The following is a 21,212-nucleotide window of genomic DNA, read 5'->3' as shown; positions in this document are numbered from 1 at the left end:
ATCTTTCGCACTTGGAGATCCATTAACGTGTGTTGAAGTGCGTGTTTTTGTCGCACATAATAACATCAGTACATATGTATGTGTGCATGTGGCGCGCAAACACATATGCGAGTCAAGCAATTATGCCCAACTCTCGAGTGTAGAGTTATGACACAATGACTATCGCATAATTCCCTTCAACGCCGCATCGCCTAAAAGCATATGACACTCAGCTACGTAGCGGGGACGTCGGGACGTAGGAGAACAGAGCAAGCGTGGCAACACATGCATGTAGACGTGCTTCAGCGGCAGTATTGAAGGACACTTAAGCAGTGCAATCATATGCCAACAAACATGAGTGGTCAGCTTAGGCTCAGAAGTCCTCACATGGTGTCTAATACGCCATAAAAGTTCAAGAGTTGGGGCGGGAAGGGAAAATGACTTTATTGGCACTATCAAGCTACATTAAATGCTTGTTTTTTCTTCAGTTGATTGTTTTGTTTTTCGGATTGAAATTTATGGCAAATTGAACAGAAGTTAACGCATATCAGCATATGTACCTCATTGACCGAGGGGGGGACAGCGAAAGAAACTATGTAAACATTGCAACTCTGCTAGTTTCTGAGTGACCATCAGAGGCCTTCATTGAGAGAATAAGTTACAATCGATAGCTAGATATTTTAATCAAAATACACTGATTACGAAGGTGCAAGAAGCAGAATTTTAAAGCCTGCGTTAGCTGAATACATAGAGCTAATAACAATCACTGGAAAAGTTGATTTTAATATTGTATGGGATAGTTGGATTTTATACCAATTTTTTATATAAATTATAAAAAGTAATGCACATAGCAAGCGATGGATGAAATGCATGGAAGAAATGCTCGCCCAGTTCAACGGCTCAGCGTTGTGGTCATTAATTATGTGCTATTGCTAAGAGGATTTTCAATTTAAATTCAGCCAATTAACTTCACTGCTCGACCGTAAAATTAAACAGCTGTTGAGCGTTTCTCACTCACACATTCCAGTTGGCCATCGGTTTTATTTCTATACCCAAGCACAATTTTTTTGAGATTTTAAAGAAATATCAGCTAACGATGAGAAAAAGGCACTTGGAATAATATAAGAAATAAATTTTTGTTTCAGGAATCCTACTAAAGAAAAGCTCTATTTAAGAGTTAGAAAAATCAGTCTACCACCGTACCTTTTAAGAAGGGACTTTTTCTAAATTTCGCTCATAACAGGATGTAGTGGCCTAGCGCCATTTATTTTTATAAGTTTAAATTTTCGCGAGGACACAAGTCGTAATAAAACTCCTTGAAATTAGTCTTTGTCCGTTGAGAGTCCAAATGTGCGATTCCGCTCGAACTTAGTCTCATTCTTCTAGTATTTTAATGTTTAATAACCAGCACAGCCGGCTACTTGTTTTGTGTGCCGGTTAATGATATTACTTGGCTATTATTTGGTTCATTGTAGAATAATGAATAGCGCAAGGGAATTATGTAGAAACCAAAAAAAAAATATTCAAGAAAAATTTGAAGCACAAAGGATGCCACTTAGTGCAAAGAGGTGGTGACTCAGACTACCACTAAATATAATTATAATACTTGTACCTCATGAATGTGAAGAAAGGTCAATAAAAAGCAGATTACGATAATAATGATGAAGGTGTGCTCTATTCACTTTCTTAGTCTTTTTTCAACTGTTATTTATAACCCAAGAACTGTTTTTGCTGGTTTGTTAAACCGAAACTTAGTACATTTAGAGTTCATTTTGAGTTTTGCGTTTATTTTTCAGCTTTTACGGTTATATAAATATCTTTAAGGTGATGAGAAATAATTAAAATTCTAAAACATAAAATAGCGAGAAAAGTGCTTGCATTCCCCAAAACATAAACAAATCAAATTTAAAAGGCTTAAGGTATTTTAAGTCAAGTAAAACGAACCTTAAATCGATTGGGATACAAATAACTAAATGAAAAGGGCTTACAACTTCATACGGAATTGATGAGGTATGACAAAATGAACAAACACAGAATTTCGAATGTTGAAATGTTTGTTAACTTTTTGAGCTTTGCAAAACACAAATTGTCAACCTTTTATTTTTTGGATTTTCTTAGACATGAAAGGAAAATTTACTTGAACTTTTTCTCCCATTTCAAACTGGCTGCTTCGTCATCTTTATCGATATAAGTTTTAAACATTTTCAATGGATAGAGTTTTTTTCATAAGAGCGAACTTAACACCTTACGATTTATCGGTTCGTTGCCAAAATATACTCGAATGTACTTTGTACATGTATTCAAAGACTTTCCATACACTTTTTAAAGGCCTAATTCAGCAACAAAGAGTGGTCAAGCACACACAAATTTTTATATCAACAGAGAATGTAACAGCGTAGGTTAATAAAATTATTAGTTTCGTACTAGCCGTACATACGTCTAGAGTGCTTAAAACTAGAAGAGACGACACGTACTTTAACTATACGCCTTAACCGAAGCACTCTCTGCGTTAAGTTTTCTGATGTAATAAACACAACTTGGGCATTCTCCGGAAGTATCTATCAACTACAGAGAAAATTTTATATTAATTCATGAGTATTGCTAAGTGTATTTTCTGAAAAAAGTTAATATTTATGTTAAAAATCTCTACTTATTCCAAGTGTATTGTTGTTGTTGACACTGGTAAAAGGATGTTGTCAGGTCAATTATGTACATACATACATACAAATGTAATGATATTTGATTTTATAACATAAAAAAAATCCCCAAAATCGTTCTGAATGATCGGAAAGAGAAGTTGCGGGATACAACAGGATTTCTAAAAAACGTGTTGGCTTTATATTCCATGAGCATTTGTCCATGAGAAAGGTCTGTTCAAAGTGGGTGCCGCGTTTGCTGACTGTTGACCAAAACAGTAACGTGTTGATGATTCTGAGCAGTGTTTGGCCATGTTTAAACGTAACAAACCGGAATTTTTGCATCGATATATGACAATGGATGAAAGCTGGATTCATCACTTCACTCCGCAATCAAAACGATTGTCATCTGAGTGAAAAGTAGCCGGTGAACCTCGTCCAAAACGCCAGGAAGCACAAAAATCAGCGAAAGAGTTATGGCCTCAGTATTTTGGGATATGAAAGGTGAAATATTCATCGACTATCTTGAGAAGGGAAAAACCTTCAATAGTGACTATTTGGGGTAGTTCGAGCGTTTGCTTCCAAGTAGGAGAGAGTTGATGCAGGAGTTTGAAGTCACGCGTCCCAAACCTTGAAATTTCCACTATTATAAAGTGAATAGTAATCGCTGGAGCTAACCAAGGTTTCTGCAAATGAAAGCGGTTTGTAGGAGGTGATGTAAGTAATCCTCTGGTTGTTTTAACTTGTTGTGTTTCAGTTACCCACAATTGTTTGTGTCCAGAGAAAAATTTGCCTTTTTGGATATCAGCTGAAGTTTTTATTTTTTCTGTAAGCATTTTATTATAATATAAATTTTCTATTTTTGTGTTTTGTTTAGAAAAATTTAACTTATTTTAATCTGTTTGTATTAAATATCGGGTAACTGTTGGGCGCTAAGTTCAAATGATGGGCAAAAGTTTTTTGTGGGAAAAATCTTAGGCAACACAAAAAGCACGAAAGATTATTACGAAGAGAATCCGAAAAATAAACAACTGAAAAAAGCAAAGTTACACACAGTTGTGTGTGTGTGTCTGAGTGAGTATTTCTATTAAGCATTTATTATAGGGGACAGTTCTCTCCAGCAGTGTTTATGTACAGTGCTCTTTTATTGTGCTACTAAGCTCAACTGTCCGTCAAAACACAGCTGTTATTCATTAATTCGAAGTCGCCCAGTACGTAAGTCAACTAGCGAAGCCCTCAGCTGTCCAACCATTCATCTTCGCTGCAACAAATTTATCTGTCTATCACTTCACTCTCATATCAGGCGCTCCAAAAGTTGCCTTTGCCCAGATATGGCAGCATAAAGCCGACATTCACTTGCCAAAACTTAAGGAATTCGCTGCGTTCTTCAGGCTGTCATTTTTACTTAACTAATCTTTCGATTTTTGTTCGCTGTTTTGCCTTACTCAAGTGTACGCGTACAAGTATCCGCAGAGGCACACGCATTTTTGGTTGAAAATACAGAACACTTGTGGGCAGTTAGTGTCCGTGTATTCGCTTGTGACTATCCATCCGTAAATCATGTTAAACATCTGTAGTTCTTCTTGTTTACACACCTATTGTAACTGTTAAGTTAGGCTAAGTTCATTTTGTTTAAGAAACCCAGAATCAGGGAGGAAAGTACCAGCATTTATATACCAACCGTAAAAGCTTCGGAACCATAATCGCATTTCGATGTTCTCCCTTTTGTGGCCTGCTTTATTTAAATTCAACTTCGTTCGTTTGAAAGACCCGACTGACTTGAAGATTGAGATACGTAATATATTGCTTCAACTGAATAAGTTACTAAATTTTAGGGTTGCTATTTTTTTTATCAAAGATACCCCATTCTTTATTATTCGCGTGTGATATCAGTTAGTCCAATGCAATGTCTATAATTTTCAGGAGCCCAAAGCTTTTTTATAACTTCTTTTTAGAATTTATATCTTCATCATAATCGATTATTTTTTAAAGATTTTTTGCTTTAAATAATAATCTTTTCTTTTCGAAACTGTACTAAGTGCTGAGATTTCCACACCAATGCCTTAAGATCCATACAAGTCCTTGAGCTCATTATCTATCTAAAGCTTTGCAAGCGAATATTTTTCATCCAAGATATTTGCGCGAGCTCTTTCGGCGACATTAGACACACTTTGAAATTTTTCCAATCAAGAAAATTTATTTACTTTGAAAAAGTTAGCCGTGGTTACCAACTTTTTGTGCGTTAAAGTTCTCTTTCTGCGTCACTTTTATTAGTTTTATCTTTAATTTCCGACTAGTTTTACTTTGCACTTTTGCTTCCCGTTTTTTCATATCTGTGTGTGCATCTTCATTGCCTTAGTTGGTAATTGTTTTGCTACCGAGTAATTTTTTCAGCACATTTTTTGCCATTTTCTTTTCACATTGCACTTTGAGTTGCTTTTTATTTTATTTGCGCTATGTGTCAGATTAGTTGTTATTGTGTTGCTGTTATTTGCCTGAATTTGGTTTTTAATTTATAGCACAATTTCCGCATAGTAACTCTTTGGGTCGGCCCTTCTCCGGCTCTCCACCATTCGAGTAGTATAAACAACATTTTTCTTCTGGTCCCAACCGCAACCCATCTCGCGTCGGTGGTGCTGTCAGCCGCCACCACAGGCGCACGGACAGACTATAAAACGGTATGCCAGCAATTGTGGTTGCACAATTGGACTTCATTACGCCTGACATTAAATTTTGTGGTTGACCATTTATAGTCACTGACCCACCGCAGCTCAGCCGCATCTGCTTCACTTCACCAACTGCGTCGGACCGCCCTGGCCCCCCGTCTCCGTCGCATATAGAACGAGCAATAAACAAAAAATACCAATGGGAACTGCAAAAAGTATTGCAATTAGTTATTTTGTTGCCTTTCCCTCCACCTCGGCAGTGTTAATGTTCTTTGCCCAGTGGATGGAAATGTGTAGGGGAAACCTGGTCGGCATCACTGCGTTCAGTGCTGCAAAGCAATTAAACTAATGAAAGCATTAATGTTGGCGCAAGTTTTATTCAAACAAAGGTAAGTAAGTAGTGAGCATGCCCCGCCGCCCCCACTATCCCCTGCTTCTATGTTTGTTTGATATGATATTAATTCATAAAAACGAAATTCACATTGTATTTGTGAAGTTTGTTGACCCAGAGCCAAGTTCAAATTGCCACGCAGCTGTGGAGCTGTGGAGTTAAGATGAAGCTAAAATTTAGCCGCATTTATTTATTACAGCTATTCCATCAGTTTCCGGATTTATTTGTGATTTGGAGTTGGGGCGAATGTTTGAGTGTGCGCGTGTGTTTACATTAATAGCAATGTTGCAGGAAACATGTTGGTTTTGTATTAATTGCAACTCACCTGATTATTATTGCCGGTCACATCGATTGGCCGTGGTCGCCGCCTGTGTATGCGCTTACGTGCCGTCTGATATATTTTCCAATAAAGCGCCAAAATGACGAGTAGCGGCACGTAAAACGTGCAGCATGTTGCGAAGACCTGGAAGGTGATTAAGAGCTCAATGTACTTTGATATTAATAATCTCTACAGATGTACGTATGTAATTGTTCCAAAAAACTGAGTTTTCAAGTTAGTTTTGCAGAGGTCACTAGATGTCGCTGAAGTTAAGTTATCAAAATAATCATAAGTTCATCAGAGTCACATTATTATTAAAACTCAAGCAATAACTTCAGTCATATACACACAGATTTGATACCTATACATACAAGTATATTGGTGTTTGATGTGAACTATATTCCTTGTAAACTCACTTTAAAGTTGGGAGGAGGAGGCCACTCCGAGTAATATATTTTGTGTTCTTAGTGTTCGTAGGTATATTTCCAAACTGTGTGTGTGCATTCGACACGTTTGAGCTTAACTCACCTGATATGAGACATCTTGTGAAACCATACACTTTTGTTGTTCTATACGCTGCAAGTAATCGGGATCCTTCCAGCCGAATTGTGGCGCCAACGACACTATTACAGCCGCCGACCACACAGAGAAGATCATAAGAAAGACACGCTTACTTGTGCGCGAATGAATGTAATCGATGTTAGTAACCGCCCAATATCTGCAAGAGCAACACAAAAGAAGAGTGCATTAGTGTCATGAAAACAATCAATAAGATTAAGAGATAAATAACGTTACAATACGAGGTTCATTCCAACGTTTTGATACTTAGATATCGGATTCAATATTCGTATCTCATTTTTTAAGCCGTCGAAGACCACCAAAGAGTGTGTAAAAAATTAAAGCAGCACGAAAGCCCAACCGACATACATACATACACGTACGAATGCACGTACGTTGTAAAAACTGTTGGAAAACTATTACAATAACGAAAGTGTTGGCAGCATCAACAATAACACAAACAGCTGCCACTGACACTGATGGTGGCAAAAAATGTGTGGAAAAATAAATAGCAACGGAAAAAATGGCAGAATAGATGGTGAGGAAGACTTCTCCCCACGATGCCTGCGGGCGTTGGAGTGCAAGTTCGTTGTAACTGTTAGCATCCGAAACGCGAATATGCAACACCGTGTGGCAAAGTGTTGCCACTTTGGCATGCCGTTAGTATATCCGGCATTAAAACACATACGTACATATGAATAAATACATACACACCCGAACAAATGTGCACCAACGCAAAAATTTTACGTTTTTCTATTGTTTCCGAAAAGTTTGCGTTGCCATGCATAAGCCTCTCAGTCAATGTCCGAGTGTAAAAAATTGAAATTTGTGACGAAAAATAAAACTAAAAGGAAACACTATTTCGACACAGTTAGGGCTTTTCCGTTTTCTCCATACTTATGCCTTGATTTACTTGAATGCAAATTTAGAACAAGCCTGGTCCCCGTGGTATGTAATATGCAGAACCTGGGTCAAATCCACGTTTCTACTAGCAAATTGATTTCTAATAGCGGCCGTCCCTCCGCGAAAAATGGCATGCCTTCGAGCGCACTTCGGCCATAAAAAAGTATATATATATTTTCGACATATGGAATATGATTTCTCAATTCATAAGGGATCTCAAAAAGTGCAACTGTTCTATTATTCTATTATCTATTGTAAATACTGCAAAAATATCCGAACAAGCGAAGACTCTTTATATGATTTAGTTCTGTTGATTATCATTGTCAGACCTATAAGAACTTGTTCAGATATCAAGGAAATCGGCACATTCCCTACCTTCTCGAGCTTAATTTCAAAATTTGAGGATATCCCTACTAAATGATAAATGGTTTCATATGTGCGTGTATGTTTGTGTGTGGAATTATGTTGAACATTTATTGTTCGATTTCGAAAGCCGCGTTGTCAGTTTCCCCGAAAGCAATGCTGATTTTTATTTTCCTCCTTAAACCGTTAGGTTTGCCAGTTTTCGCATATGTATGTGTTTGCGTTGGTATTTTCTTTGTCGCATGTTGCAACAATTATTGCAACAACTATAATATTACTTTCGATAGTTAGTGTCGCATGTGTTCCCGGTTACAAGGTTGCCAGCTGGCTAAACTGTTTTTTATTGTTTTTTGGAGGCTTTTTGTGCGGATTCGCTATTTTTTCGTCGATTTTTTAACATTGTTTGTAAGTTTTTGATATTTCATTAGAGCTACAAGGGCTATGCGCGTACTTGTGGAAGTGTATGTGTGTGGGCATAGAAAAAAACTTTCGCACAGCCTCTAGCTAGACATTTGATGTTTATGTGGGAGCGCGGAAATTGGAAAGCGTTAATTTTTTATTTCACTTTCGAATAATGAAGGCAAAAAATTGTAAATACATTACAGAAAAAACAAAAATTTTATGGATTTAAATATTTAATTTATGAGACGAGTAGCAAGGATATATACAGTTTCGGTATTTGGTGTTTATGTGTCCAAAATAAGATGTTTACACCTTATTTCTGCGATTTCAGATCGATTTTCGAAAAATCTAAGCATGTATTGGACTCGTAAAAGCTCTCCAAAAAGGACTCAGAAGACTTACAGAATTTACATTATATATTCTTTAAAGCCACCCCGTAAACGGTCAATACTGAGGTAATAACGCTTAAACTCATTGAAGCAATTACGTACTCACGATATATTCAAAATTTCGTGTAACCTCATATTGAAATTCCATAAATTAATTTCGTGCCTGCTAATTGAAACACCGTCATTTGCTAATCAATTAGCATAAATCGAATGGTGCTCACTTAGTGGCCGTCGTTAATTTGTTGTTATCGCCCTCTGAAACGCCCTGTTGACGTGGACATCAGTGGCTCCGTGATGTGTGTATGGTATGTATGTACATGAACGCCTATGAATAAATTTGTTCAACCAAAGAGTGATTATGTGTGTGTAGCTGTAATAATTGTTTAATAAGGATCGTGACAGGTGACAGTATCGCATCGGTGTCTCGCGTTGTCTCGCGTTGCACCTGGCTATTATGCAATTTTATGATAGTTGTGTAGCTACAGTGTACCAGCAGCGAAGGTAGGCGGAAGAAGCGACCTGTCAGCGTGCCACACGTTTCCTTCAAGCGCTCGGTTGATTGTGGATGGCGCGGATGCGTGCAAAGTTGTCATTTACGGCAAATACTTGTGCAACACATACATATGTATAAAATTGTTTATGGAAATTTTATTTTGCATGTAAACATGAAGTGACTACAATAAAATAGCGTTCTTATGTGTGAGTGTGTGTGAGAAGGAGGTGTGGCAGCATGGTTAGCACCGTCATTCTGGCGTATTGTTTGCCACTTCATCAGCTGTGAGCGCGGTTACGTTATATTTGTGCAGCGTGTAATTATTGTTGCTGCCATTTTAGTTCGTTGTGCTCTTCGCTGTTAACTTTTCGTGTTACTTTATCAGCAGTAACGGTAGAGAGACCGCAGTGGAAGGTAGACAAAGTTCCTTGTTCATGCATTAAGGCATTTTTGTTTAAATTTCAAATCGTCTCACACATTGTCACTTATTATTTGGCCTTTTCAACGATCGTTTAGAAGTAGTTCGTTTAGTTAGAAGTATGCCTCAAATGTGAAGAAACGCGAGTTAGTTCAATGTAAAGACTAAAGTTAATGATTTGTTGGCAATGGGTAAACTTGCCAAGAAAGATTTTCCTAAACGGTCTAGAAACAGAAGCGGGACCAAGTTAACAGCCCTGTAGACGATCAAATAATTACGTGAAAAATTGCATATGTGTGAGTGAAGTCTTGCCCGCAAACGTTCAAATAAACACTTCAATCATCATTTCATATTTACACTCACAGCGTGTATAAATAATCTGTATAAATAAATATGTATATATGCATGCACATATACTTGTAGGTATGTATATATGCATTCGAAAATGTGTAAATGTGGGAATTTGAGCAGCTTGTTTAACCAACAAATTTCACATTCCACAGCAGGCTAATTTACCAATTGTACCAATTTTGTTATGATTATTTTATGCAAGCGATAATGCGGTTGAATGCAAATGTCAACAGTCGCGCATCTAACCACACTGGTAATTTTCGCTTTTGTATTATTCAATTTGGGAAATTATTCAACCGCAGGGAGAGCGTGTCATCAGCTTTTTATGGATTTTTAAAATATCACAAGGCCACAACTAAATATTAGATAGCAATTATTGATTAACACGTATTTTATAATAACTGTTTATGCATGCACACATACACTCTCGTATTTAAATGCACATATGGGTTTGAACATATTGCAAGTTGTGTGTATGCCATTAATTTTTCGTGGATTCGTTTATAGATACATATCTATAGTATCTATTTGGTTTCCGTCGAAATGAAATAAATATCAATAAATATATTATTTTTGTCTCTGTTGGCTTCGGTTAATTGGAATATTAATTATTATATTTTAATTATTAGAGCATGAAGTTGTGCGAATTTGATTGGCAGAAATTGAAAATTGCATTCCATATTTACATAGCTCGCGGTGCGTATTAACAAATATTGGCATAAAGCGGTGAGCTTGTGTGTGAATCTTTGAAGAACCTGTGAAAATCCACATCTATCTTTCGCAATCTCAATTTTAATCTTAGTCTCAATCTCAATCTCAGTCTCAATCTCAATCTCAATCTCACTCTCTATCTCTATTTCACTCTCAATCTTAATATCGATATATCTATTTTTATCTTAACCTTATCTCTAATAATCCCGTGCAATATTCATTGAAATTGTAATAACTCGAGTGCTGGTTACGAATGAATATCCACGTGTATCATTATTGCATTTTAAAGCCTCTTCACCTTTAATAATTTGCAGTTCCCAATGCAGTACTCAAACTGTTTAATGTGAATTTTTCATGAGCTTGCCTATGTAATATCGAGTGAAGACCACTCCAATTGTTTGTTAATAATTCATAAAGAGTAGTTTAGTCTCAATTGTTGATAAAACTATTATTTTGTTTCGAGTGCAGTCGAGTGTGCTCTGTACAGCAATTTATTCGTAACTAATAAACATATTTTGTTTTCGTGTATTATTTCTATTTGCATTTCGAAAATATTTCCATTGATTTTAATGCACGATTGCATGCTATCGGAAGCTTTCTAGTTAGCTACCGGTCGATTATTTCGAATTTTAGCTCATTGTTTTTCAAGCCTTTTGTAGTACAAAGCTTTGTTGTTGCTATGAATATTGTGTGTATTTATTTATTAAAGCTTCAAACCGTTTGCTGCTTATTAATTATCAAGTAGCATGAACTAAGGAAATATGACTGTTGAATTTATGTATATCACATTTGACACAGGCATTTTCCTCTCTTTTACTATACAAGGATGTATTAAAATACTTACACAGCAAGAACATTGTCACCGAAAATATCAAATTTTTCTAGGGCTTTATATAGGGTCACGTGGTTTACCTCGCTAATTATTCGATATTTCATTAATACCCGATGTATTGCTGTTTAAATACGGCAATAAATTCCATTTGCCCATTGCGTAATGCTAAGAACACTCTCATTTATGATGTATCTAATTCGGTTTATAAAAGAAGGAAAGAAGAATGGACCTTTATGTTTTAGATAAAGCGCGAGCCTCTTCCTGCTGGGCACAAGGCCTTTAAGATATCGGAAAACGCATTAACACCACCCGTCCTGCCATATCCATCGTGGTGGTAAAACACCAACAATTCCAACTCCCACAACTCGAACAATGTCATGTTTGCTTTTTGAATTAACACCGTCCGACCGAATGACCGTTGATTTTTATATTTTCTCACTGATTTGTGTTGGCGTTTTCACTGCGTTGACTTACTTCGTTTTTGTTCTTGCATGTGATGTACGAGTATGCTTTGTTGTTGTTGTTGGAGTTTGTGTTGCCTACATGGTATCATTAACATAATGTAATTAAGTGTTGAACACAAACGAACTTTGATTTTTCGTGTAACATTTCATTAGCATTTCCTGATGTCATCAACAGCGCCTGCGAGAAGCAGAGAGGGACGTAGGTGGTGTGTTTTGGTACAATGCGTTGAGGTGAACTAATTCAGAGAGAATGTTTGATGAATGAGAAAATGAGTGAACTCCATGGAGAAAGAATTTCTATTTCTAGAGATAATAAGAGTAAAAATTAAAAAGAAAGTCGGCGGATCACAAAAATGCTCTTCCTGGCTGTACAGGTTCGACATACCATACCGCTGGTAGCACGTAAACCTTTTTTTAATATTTAAATATTTAATTTTTTATTATGATTCGTTCGCTTTGCTCTAATTTTCATTGTTTCCTTTAAAGCATCCTTAAGTATTTTGCTCTTTCTTTTTCCCCAAGAAGTGCCTATACCTCGGTGTGTGTCAATGAAGATTTATTTGATTTTATACGCCTCTATCCACAGCTTCTGAGTTCCGGCTTTTCACGTTCTCGCTTGCCAACCCCCCGCCGGCGTTAAACACTTGTTTTCATTTTATGAAAAATTACAAAATTGAATTTAAGTCAATCAATTTATCATCAATAAAACAAGGAACAAGGGGTGGGGCAGTGAAATCGAAACGCTGCCAGCGGTGTGGCGAAGTTGAAAGAGAAAAAAATTAGCTCAAATTTGCTAAGAAACGAAGGCATTTCCGAGTGAGTAGCAAAGCTTTTTTGAACAAAAAAAATAGAAAGGAGGGGTTGCTTGCGGAAAAGTGGCAGGATAGTGAGCGTGCCTCTCGCCATCTCCCATTTGGCCCAGCAGTTGGTACTTTGCACAAGCGTGTATTTGTACTTTCACTTGCATTTTTGCCATCTTTTATCATATTATTTATTTCCCTTTTCATTCTACCGCTTCTCAATCTGACTGTTTGCTGTTCAATGGCCGTTATTGTCGTAAAGTGAATGATGAATTACAAGGCATTTATTAAACGTAAACAATTTTAATGTGATTTTCCTTTCAGTTCAAACAAAGAACTCATGTCTATGTAAATAATTGTGCATAGAAAACTCTCTTCGATATATAATAATTTTTATTTCAAACATCAGCACACTGATTGAGTACTTTTGATTGCATCAAATCAATGCAAGTAAGAGCTGCCGTCGAACATTACATACCCTCCCCATTGACAGCAAATGTATTTAAAAAATACTCTTTATACTCAGGATGCCTTTCATTCATTATAACCTATCTTTAATTGATTGATATATATGATATAAAGTTAATCGAAAGGACGAAAATGGGGTTAAATGCATTATTTGAGTAATATAAATATTTGATGCAAATGTTATAGCTAAATTTATTTTAAATAGTTGAAGCTGCAATACAAATTTCCTTTAAGTGCCAAAGTACATATTACATATAGACGTACTTATTACGCACTCTTTCATTTTTGTCTCGCGTAGTTCGACATCTTTTTGAGAAATCTTGACTCATTTGTGTAAAGAACCAAATGTGATTATTTTTGCTACTATTATTTAGTAATAACAAAAGTAAATATGGTATTTTGTCTACACGATCTGGTTTCAAATATTAGCCATATGTAAAAAAAGGAAGTAGTGACAAACTTTCGCAACAAAACTTATAGACAAACTTCAGCAAAACATTTCTTATGTATACAATTGCATTAGTGTGCATACTTTTATATTTGTGTTAAATTTATTCAGTCGTTCTTCCCGCTTATCGTTGTGTGACAACTATTCGTGGTCTTTCCAGGCTTAACCGGCACTCAATTTGGTGCGTTGATTTGAAGGCATTTATTTTTAGCCGAGACCGAAATGTGTGCCATTACTTGCACGTGCTCTCACTTAAGAATCTATCAAGTGCGCCAAAATAGTTGGGCGGGAAGCCAATATGGCGCCAACTTGCAATTCAGGTATATATTCTATATAAAGTATAATAATGGTACTGCTCTATATATATCCTGCGCGTATATTTTTACAGTTAGTCACTTTTGTTTTCTCTATTTTGAAATGTGCAAAACTTGTCGGAAACTTTTTGCTTCGCCATTTTTATTTTTCTTTCTCAACGACCATTTGCTTGTTTCCAATTTCGATGCTGTACGCATTGGCGACAGGTGTTAGAAATGAATGCCGCACTAAAAATGTGGGCTTTTCAGTCTTAAAGTTATTTATTTTTATTGCGTTTTCATACATAGATTACGGAGTTAGTTTTGCTTACATGTTTCTAAGTATGGGCAGCTAAAATAAATAGCTTTTGGCTAAACCTGTCGAGAGTGAGGTGAGTGATTCCAAATAATGCACGAACTCTTTACGAGTGTATATATACCGCTGTGGTACTACTATTTCGTATGATCGACACCAGTTTCAAGCTTCACCAAAAAGATATTTTTTTTCAATCGTAGTAGGCTCTCGACAGCCAGTAGATGGCAAGTTTCAAATTTCAATTTCAATTTCCAACATAAATAGTTCTCCGGAAAAATATTCTTTCCAATCGACTTAAACTTGACTTGATCGACTTGTACAACTTTAGTATATATATTTAGCATACCTAACATTTAGCGAAGGCTTAACTATTTTTAAGCTACACTATTTGAAAATAAATTCACCGCCAGGCATGAAGGAGCTTGAAAAAAAATATCTATGAATGTGAGCTCATTACTTTTAATGTCCATTAAGGTACTTACGCAAGGATTAAGTACATGCACATACGATTCTTTGTCAGTTATTTTCTATACACACATTTAATATCAATATCAAAAACCTGAGCGCTGGTATATTATTCATGCTTTATTTATGCATACATATGTATATACACATATATCACACATACAAAATTTTGTTGCATAAATAAGCTTATTATAAAAAATGAGAAACCATATCGAACTTCAGTTTCAAAAGAGTGGCAGAGAGTAAAAAAAAGGAATAACGCACAAAAACAACGCGCATATACAGTTACATGAATATTTTGCGCAACGAGATGAGCAAAAAACACAAAGTTGGCAGATGACATATGGCAAAGTATTAAATATCATTCATTTATTATTATTTATTATCGATGGCATTGTTGACAGAAATAGTATTGTGTAAGCAATATGTATGTAGCAGAGCTTACGGAACTGCGTGATGTATACGCAACACTAGGTCAGCAGTATTTACATATAATATAATACATCAGTGCGAAATGAACTTTTAAGCGCTTCAGTGTGCGTTTAGTGTGGCAGCGACTGTGTCAAATGAAACAATAATAGATGCCAGTGGCAAGCCTGCAAAGGAAAGGACTGAATATTAATAAAACAACAAACAATGTGCGCCAAGCAAAATAGAACCCGAATGCAAACTCAAAGCCGATCGAATGAACAGAAAGCAGACACGGGCCGTTTGTCGGACTGACAAAGCGAATGAGTTGTGTGTGCTCTATGGACGCAGGATGCTGATAATTTGCCTTTCATTTATGAGCTAAGTCGCTGTGCTGCCCTCACGCCAGTTATCGCTGTGCTTGTATGTATGTATGCGAATAGAAGCGTGTGTAAACTGATGAACTACCGTTTGATTGTTCTGCTGGCTGGGTTGCTGTTGCTTGACTGCCTGATGGGCTTTTGGTTGAGAGCGACTGTCTGCTTAATAGGCCACTGACAGCTCGCAACCATAAATTCGCTCGAACACATATGTAGATGCTCGTCGCTATGAAGAGTTTGCCTTTCTGCCACAATTTGTTTGTCGTTTGCTACTATCCGCTATTTCTTCTCTTTGCTGTGTGCAGCAATAGAAAAATAAAAAATAATAATAATTTGCTGTCATAAACATATTATTGTTGCTCGTTTGTTGGCGTACTGACTGTCTCTCGTAGTGTGGCTTTTTATGCACGCAACACAGTTTGACTCGCCAGTAAACACATTAGCGCGGGAAGGGCTGCCAATGAATAATTCGCCTGTAGATATTTGTTTGAACGTGTGTATGCAACATATACGCGAATCTGTGCTTACACATGTGCTTGTGACAAAATACCAGGTCAACTGGCTGGTGACTTTATTGAAGTTTGTCTGGGTTCTTACATTAGAAACACCTTAGTGGCACTAGTTTAACGGCAAATGACTGAATGGAATGTTTCGAGGATGATGTGTAAATAATCAGGCAAATGACGGCATGGTCGTAAATTTGCCGTGTATAAAAGTGTGGGAGATGTGGTTTTCATAAAAAGGTTGGTGAAATGTTTTCTATCTATAATTAATTTGTACTAATCTATATCTTATGGAAATTCAAAATCAGCTGAAGACTGTAAATATGTACCATATATGAATTACGAAGTATCAGGCGATAACAGTTTTGAGTCATTGGTTATTTCCGTCGAAAAATTTCCGCATCCATTTAAAGTTCACTCTTTATCTTTCTTGGTATAAAAATAATTTTCAGGGATCACCTTAGTGTGCAACATACATCTACACATACAAGTTTCGCTGTTATAAATGACTAGTGCATAAGGTCTTTTACGAAGAAAGTGAAGGCCCGAGCGCACAGCAGAAGCATCTGTCACAATATAATATGAAAGTCGTCAGTCAGTGAAAGTCAATATGTGAACACACATACATACATTCATATGAACACACAGCACTACATGCTCATAAAACCCACAATCGGCGAAGTGCAAAAGAGGAAGCCTACTTTGAGGCGTACGTCATTTATGCTCGACATTTGCGCCTGATTTGCTACATTCAACTCATGTGCGTGCATATGTGTGTGTGCGTATTTGTGCTGCACGCATACCATACGGACAGTGGCAATAAAACTCAGATTCATAATAAAAACAAATGATGCGCGCATTATTTTTCATCGCTGTCTTTTGTTCTCGTTACGCTTTGTGTGTGAGCACATCGGGCTCTAAGCTTCGTTACTGCTGACAAATACACATCAATTGCTATTCAGCATTAGTAAATTATTCTCGGAATTCATCAGCGGCCTTTGTTTATTAGTATTATTTATATCGTTTGTTACATCGCACAAGTCAACGTTGGATAATGCTGACTAAATGAGTTATTTAAATTAGTTTTTACCTTGTAAGTGAAATTATATTACTCCCTTGCTTAGTTGTACATATTTGTTTATATGGAATAGTTTTCATATTTTTTAGGAGCTGTTTGCCTTTGTATTAGAAATCATCAAATTGGTGGTAGTTATGCACACAATTCCACTGTCGCTTCAGAGATACTGGGTGTTCTTCGTGTATGTGTAAGATCCTTGTGCATGGGTATATATTCTATGTAGTCAAAATAATTTCTAATTTCTTACGTATTTCATATTTGAGAAAACCTGTTGTAGTTGGACCCGACTGAACTTACATAGGGTTTTAGGTCCGATTGATTATTTGAGAGACTGCGAGGTAATACAATTCGGATTTCTCCTCACCAAATGTAGTTAATTGTTTTCTATTTTCTGCATATAATTTATTTTCGTGTTGTGATATTATATATAATATTCTAGTATGTCAGACCGCGCGTTGCTGTGGCAATGTTATATGAGTATACTAAATACTATTGTAATAAATTATTTAATACAGTGAAAATATTATTTATAATTTATAAATTAAATTTGTAATTTTATGTATCGAACTAGATATGCATTCATTGTCTTCGATGCCAGTTGTAGCTTTTCTCTTTCTTCATTTTGATCTTAGTTGAGTTTGATTAGGTGACGAATCTGAGAATGTATGGATCCTCACTACTACTAACGCTTCAGCTGAAGTACTTTTCGCTTGAGTTTCTCTAAATAGTAAATCTTTCTGATGATATTTTCGAATGCCTATATCTTTAAAAATTACACACAAATATTTAAAATCGATATTTCAAACAGTTTTTAGGTTACAGCCTTTTAAAGTGTACAGGAAACTTTTTAAATTTCAGGGATTACTATGAATTCTCCATACAATGATCCACTAGTTTTTTGATCTGATCAAAAATCAAATTTTGGCAGGCCAAATTGACCAAAATTTTGGGTAAAATTCAACGGAGTGGGAAATCTTTTTTTTGCGGCCATCGGAAATATTAGCTTGTTCAGAAATAATTTGACAGTGTATTCTAAAAATAAGTATAATTATATTCTAAAATTAAAATAACAACAATAGTTTTAATTTTTCGTAATTCCAAAAATAGCCTCTTTAGGCTGTCACACTAGGTGTGCCCCTTAGCTATAACTTAATTGCTCCGAATATTCTGTTTTAAGTAGCCATGACTACCTTTCTGTTAAATATATCTATCTTATGTTTTGCAACTAATGCTGAGCTGTTATAATTTGTTCACATATAATATGTTGGTATAATGCCTCATTATGCATAAATCCGCACAAAAACTCTATCTTTCGAAGGAGTGTGACTACCGTTAAATCAGCTGTGGTTGCGTAATTATTTCATATTGTGCAAACGAAGTTTATGTGCAGCCTGCAGTGCGTTGCTTTTATTAGAAGTGAAGAGACCGCAAAAGTACACACTCATACGTTTGAATATGAAAAAAGTTACGCTAATCAAATAATAAACTCTTTCAGGCTATGTCGTTATATATATTATAAAATACATGAAAGTGATATTGGGATCAAGAGGAAAATGAAATTCCCGCCTTAATTATGAAAGAACATAAACTATGTACGATAATGTTAAGTAATATATATCAATGATGATAACGGTATAAATGCAATACTCAGCATGGTTTTAATTTATTCAATCTTTTTATTTATAGATATTCAAACAGCATAGAGCAGTGAGGGAAGTCAACAATTCGTTCAGTTTGGAAGACATGTCGCCCAGAAGTGCAGCTGGAAAGTTCAAATCAAAGAAATTAAAAATTTTAGATGATTAAAAATACTGTTTTTGGAACAGACACAGATCCCTTTCGGATGCGCTTTTGCTTCATCACCAATTTTAACGATCAATGTTTTTGCTGGTCAAGATGCGCCCCTGCTATCATAGAACTAGGAGAACTGTTTGAAGATTATTTCAACGTTAAATCAATATCGAATGTAACTCGAAATCTAAGCGATGAATTTCCTTTTTAAATTACCATCGGTAATTATTTGAATATATTCGCATAGCCACATAATAGGTTTACCCCAAATACGCGCATAAAATCCGAACGCGAAACTGGTTACGCTGCCCTGCACAATGTGCTGGCCGTATCTTTGCAGAAATGTTTCCTTGCTCAGTGAAAGGAGCTGCGCCACGCAATGTTATAATTCGATTTCCGTACACGACAACCATTTCCATTACATCGCTCCCACAGCAACATAGACAATCGTTTCAGGTCTGTGGCGGGGCTTTGTCAATGTCATTGGGGGCTGATCTTCATTGTACGCCTCTTATTGTTCTGGAATGGATTGGAAGTTGTTCGTGTGCTGTTTAATCTGTATTGTAGCACGTGCGTGATTGGCTATCAGGGGGAGTAGTGGACATATGGCGCCACTGCCGATGCACCGTGAACACGTTTTGGTACCACTATACTTGTATGGCTCAACTGAGTTGCAGTAATAAAATTACGGAAAATCTCATCCGAACGCAAATGCTTACAAGCACATAAAAATCATGCCACTCGTTCGTGCCATTTGTTGGATATTTCACTTTATCTCTTTTCTGTAGATAGTTTACTATCGGATATTTCAGCGAGGCATTTATGTAGTTTTCTGCGTTTTTCGCTGCGATTAATCGCTACGTGTTGCACTCCGTTGGCGCGCACAATTGTACGTTCCGTTGCCTTAGTTGTTCGTGTAGTGGATGCCAGAATGTCGTCGCCGATGCAGTGGTGGGAAGCACTCAACATCCACACCCACCAGAATAGCAAAAAGAGTTCAGCAAATAAGTAGCTGAGAGTGCAGTCAATGTCCAGCTAATGGCCCTATAGGCGATGAGGGCACACAAAGCGCAACGCTAGGGAGAAGAAGATGGATCCTTTTTGCGGGAGTGGATTTTCGTGTTTTCAACCGGCACTTTGATGGTTGTTGTTACACAATTCCGTACTAATGCTATTCACGTTGCACGAATTTGCGTATAATGTATACAGTGTACGTTTGAGATCGGGTAAACAAAAATACGATTTTTATGTGAGTGCGGTACTACAAAATACAGGGTCCATAATTCCAACGAAATTAAACAGTCTCTGAGAAAAGATCATACTTCAATCGGATTAGGAATATTCTAAATACTAAAAGGTAGCCTACAAGCTAAACAAGTTTATTTATATTGAAATATTAGATACTAAGATCCCAACTTTTTTTTAAGGGTTTATGGTGAGGAGAGCCAATTTCTTTGTAAGAGCCAACTTCCCTGTTGATGAGTACTAGTATTCGATATAGATTTTCAATAACTAAAGAATTTCTGGAATAAGGAAAGCTAGAAGTTTGTTACTTTCACGAAGTAGGTTTGATATATTCATGTGGTATGAATTTTAGACAGTATAGTCAGGTATCTAAAGTAACAGAATTGTCGATAGTGTAGAGATAATAATCCTGAATTGGGTCGGTGAAAAACAGTAAAAATAATAAAACTAAATTCCAACGAAACTTGCTTAAACAATGTTGACCTAACAACATTAACTCTCGCTATTACCGTCTTCGCTGCCAATATAAAAAAACCCACACCATTAGCCAACTAGTAGCTCTGGTTATTTTAGTTACTTTTTGCTCATTCCCTCTTAATATGGTAGATAATTAAGCAGATAATGGCACTTTTACTACAGCGATTTTTTCGTTTAAGTCATTAAATGAAATGTCTCAATTTATTTTGAATGCTTTTAGAAGCGTCCTTTGGCGGCCTCGTGGCCTAACATTGTGGATTCGTGGAAGCTGGTCTGAATACTCGCACGTTCTAATGTTTGCCCAAAACATAAATACCAAAACTTGCAATTTCTTCTGACATGCAATTTTTAATTAGCTTTTCAAGGTTTTGCCAAGAGGTAGCAATTTGGAGACGATGTGGATATATATAATGGGTTATTTTAGAGCTCTTTCCGATCAAATTAAAATCAACATCAAATTTAAAAATCTTTATAAAATACAAAATATTTCTAAATAATAAAATTTATAATTTCAAATTTGTGTCTTTGTGAATAATTATGGTTTCTCGCGCCTCCTGACACAAGGGCTTACACCTTTTTAACGCCATTGTGTAACGGCGGTTTAAACAATTTCGTTAAAGACAAAGATAAGTGTAGTAGTGATTCCGAGGTGCTTTACTTTGAAA

At 36.3% G+C, this 21,212-nt stretch overlaps 1 protein-coding gene across 3 annotated transcripts in view; it reads right to left on the bottom strand.

Annotated features, from left to right (window-relative positions):
* 5-HT1A (5-hydroxytryptamine (serotonin) receptor 1A) overlaps positions 1-21,212 on the bottom strand; it is a 119,194-nt gene that overhangs the window by 16,979 nt on the left and 81,003 nt on the right. For all 3 annotated transcript variants that reach the window (XM_070108655.1, XM_036367661.2, XM_014237669.3), the window contains 2 exons: positions 6,520-6,709; positions 5,998-6,135 (listed from right to left, as the gene is read on the bottom strand). In XM_070108655.1, coding sequence (XP_069964756.1) covers positions 5,998-6,135; positions 6,520-6,709 — 328 coding nt within the window. The remainder of the gene's footprint in view (positions 1-5,997; positions 6,136-6,519; positions 6,710-21,212) is intronic.

This window comes from Bactrocera oleae, chromosome 4 (genome assembly GCF_042242935.1).
Source record: "Bactrocera oleae isolate idBacOlea1 chromosome 4, idBacOlea1, whole genome shotgun sequence".
Taxonomy (NCBI): Eukaryota; Metazoa; Arthropoda; class Insecta; order Diptera; family Tephritidae; genus Bactrocera; species Bactrocera oleae.
The sequence above is the reverse complement of the archived record's forward strand: the minus strand, read 5'-3'. Positions and strand labels throughout refer to the sequence as shown.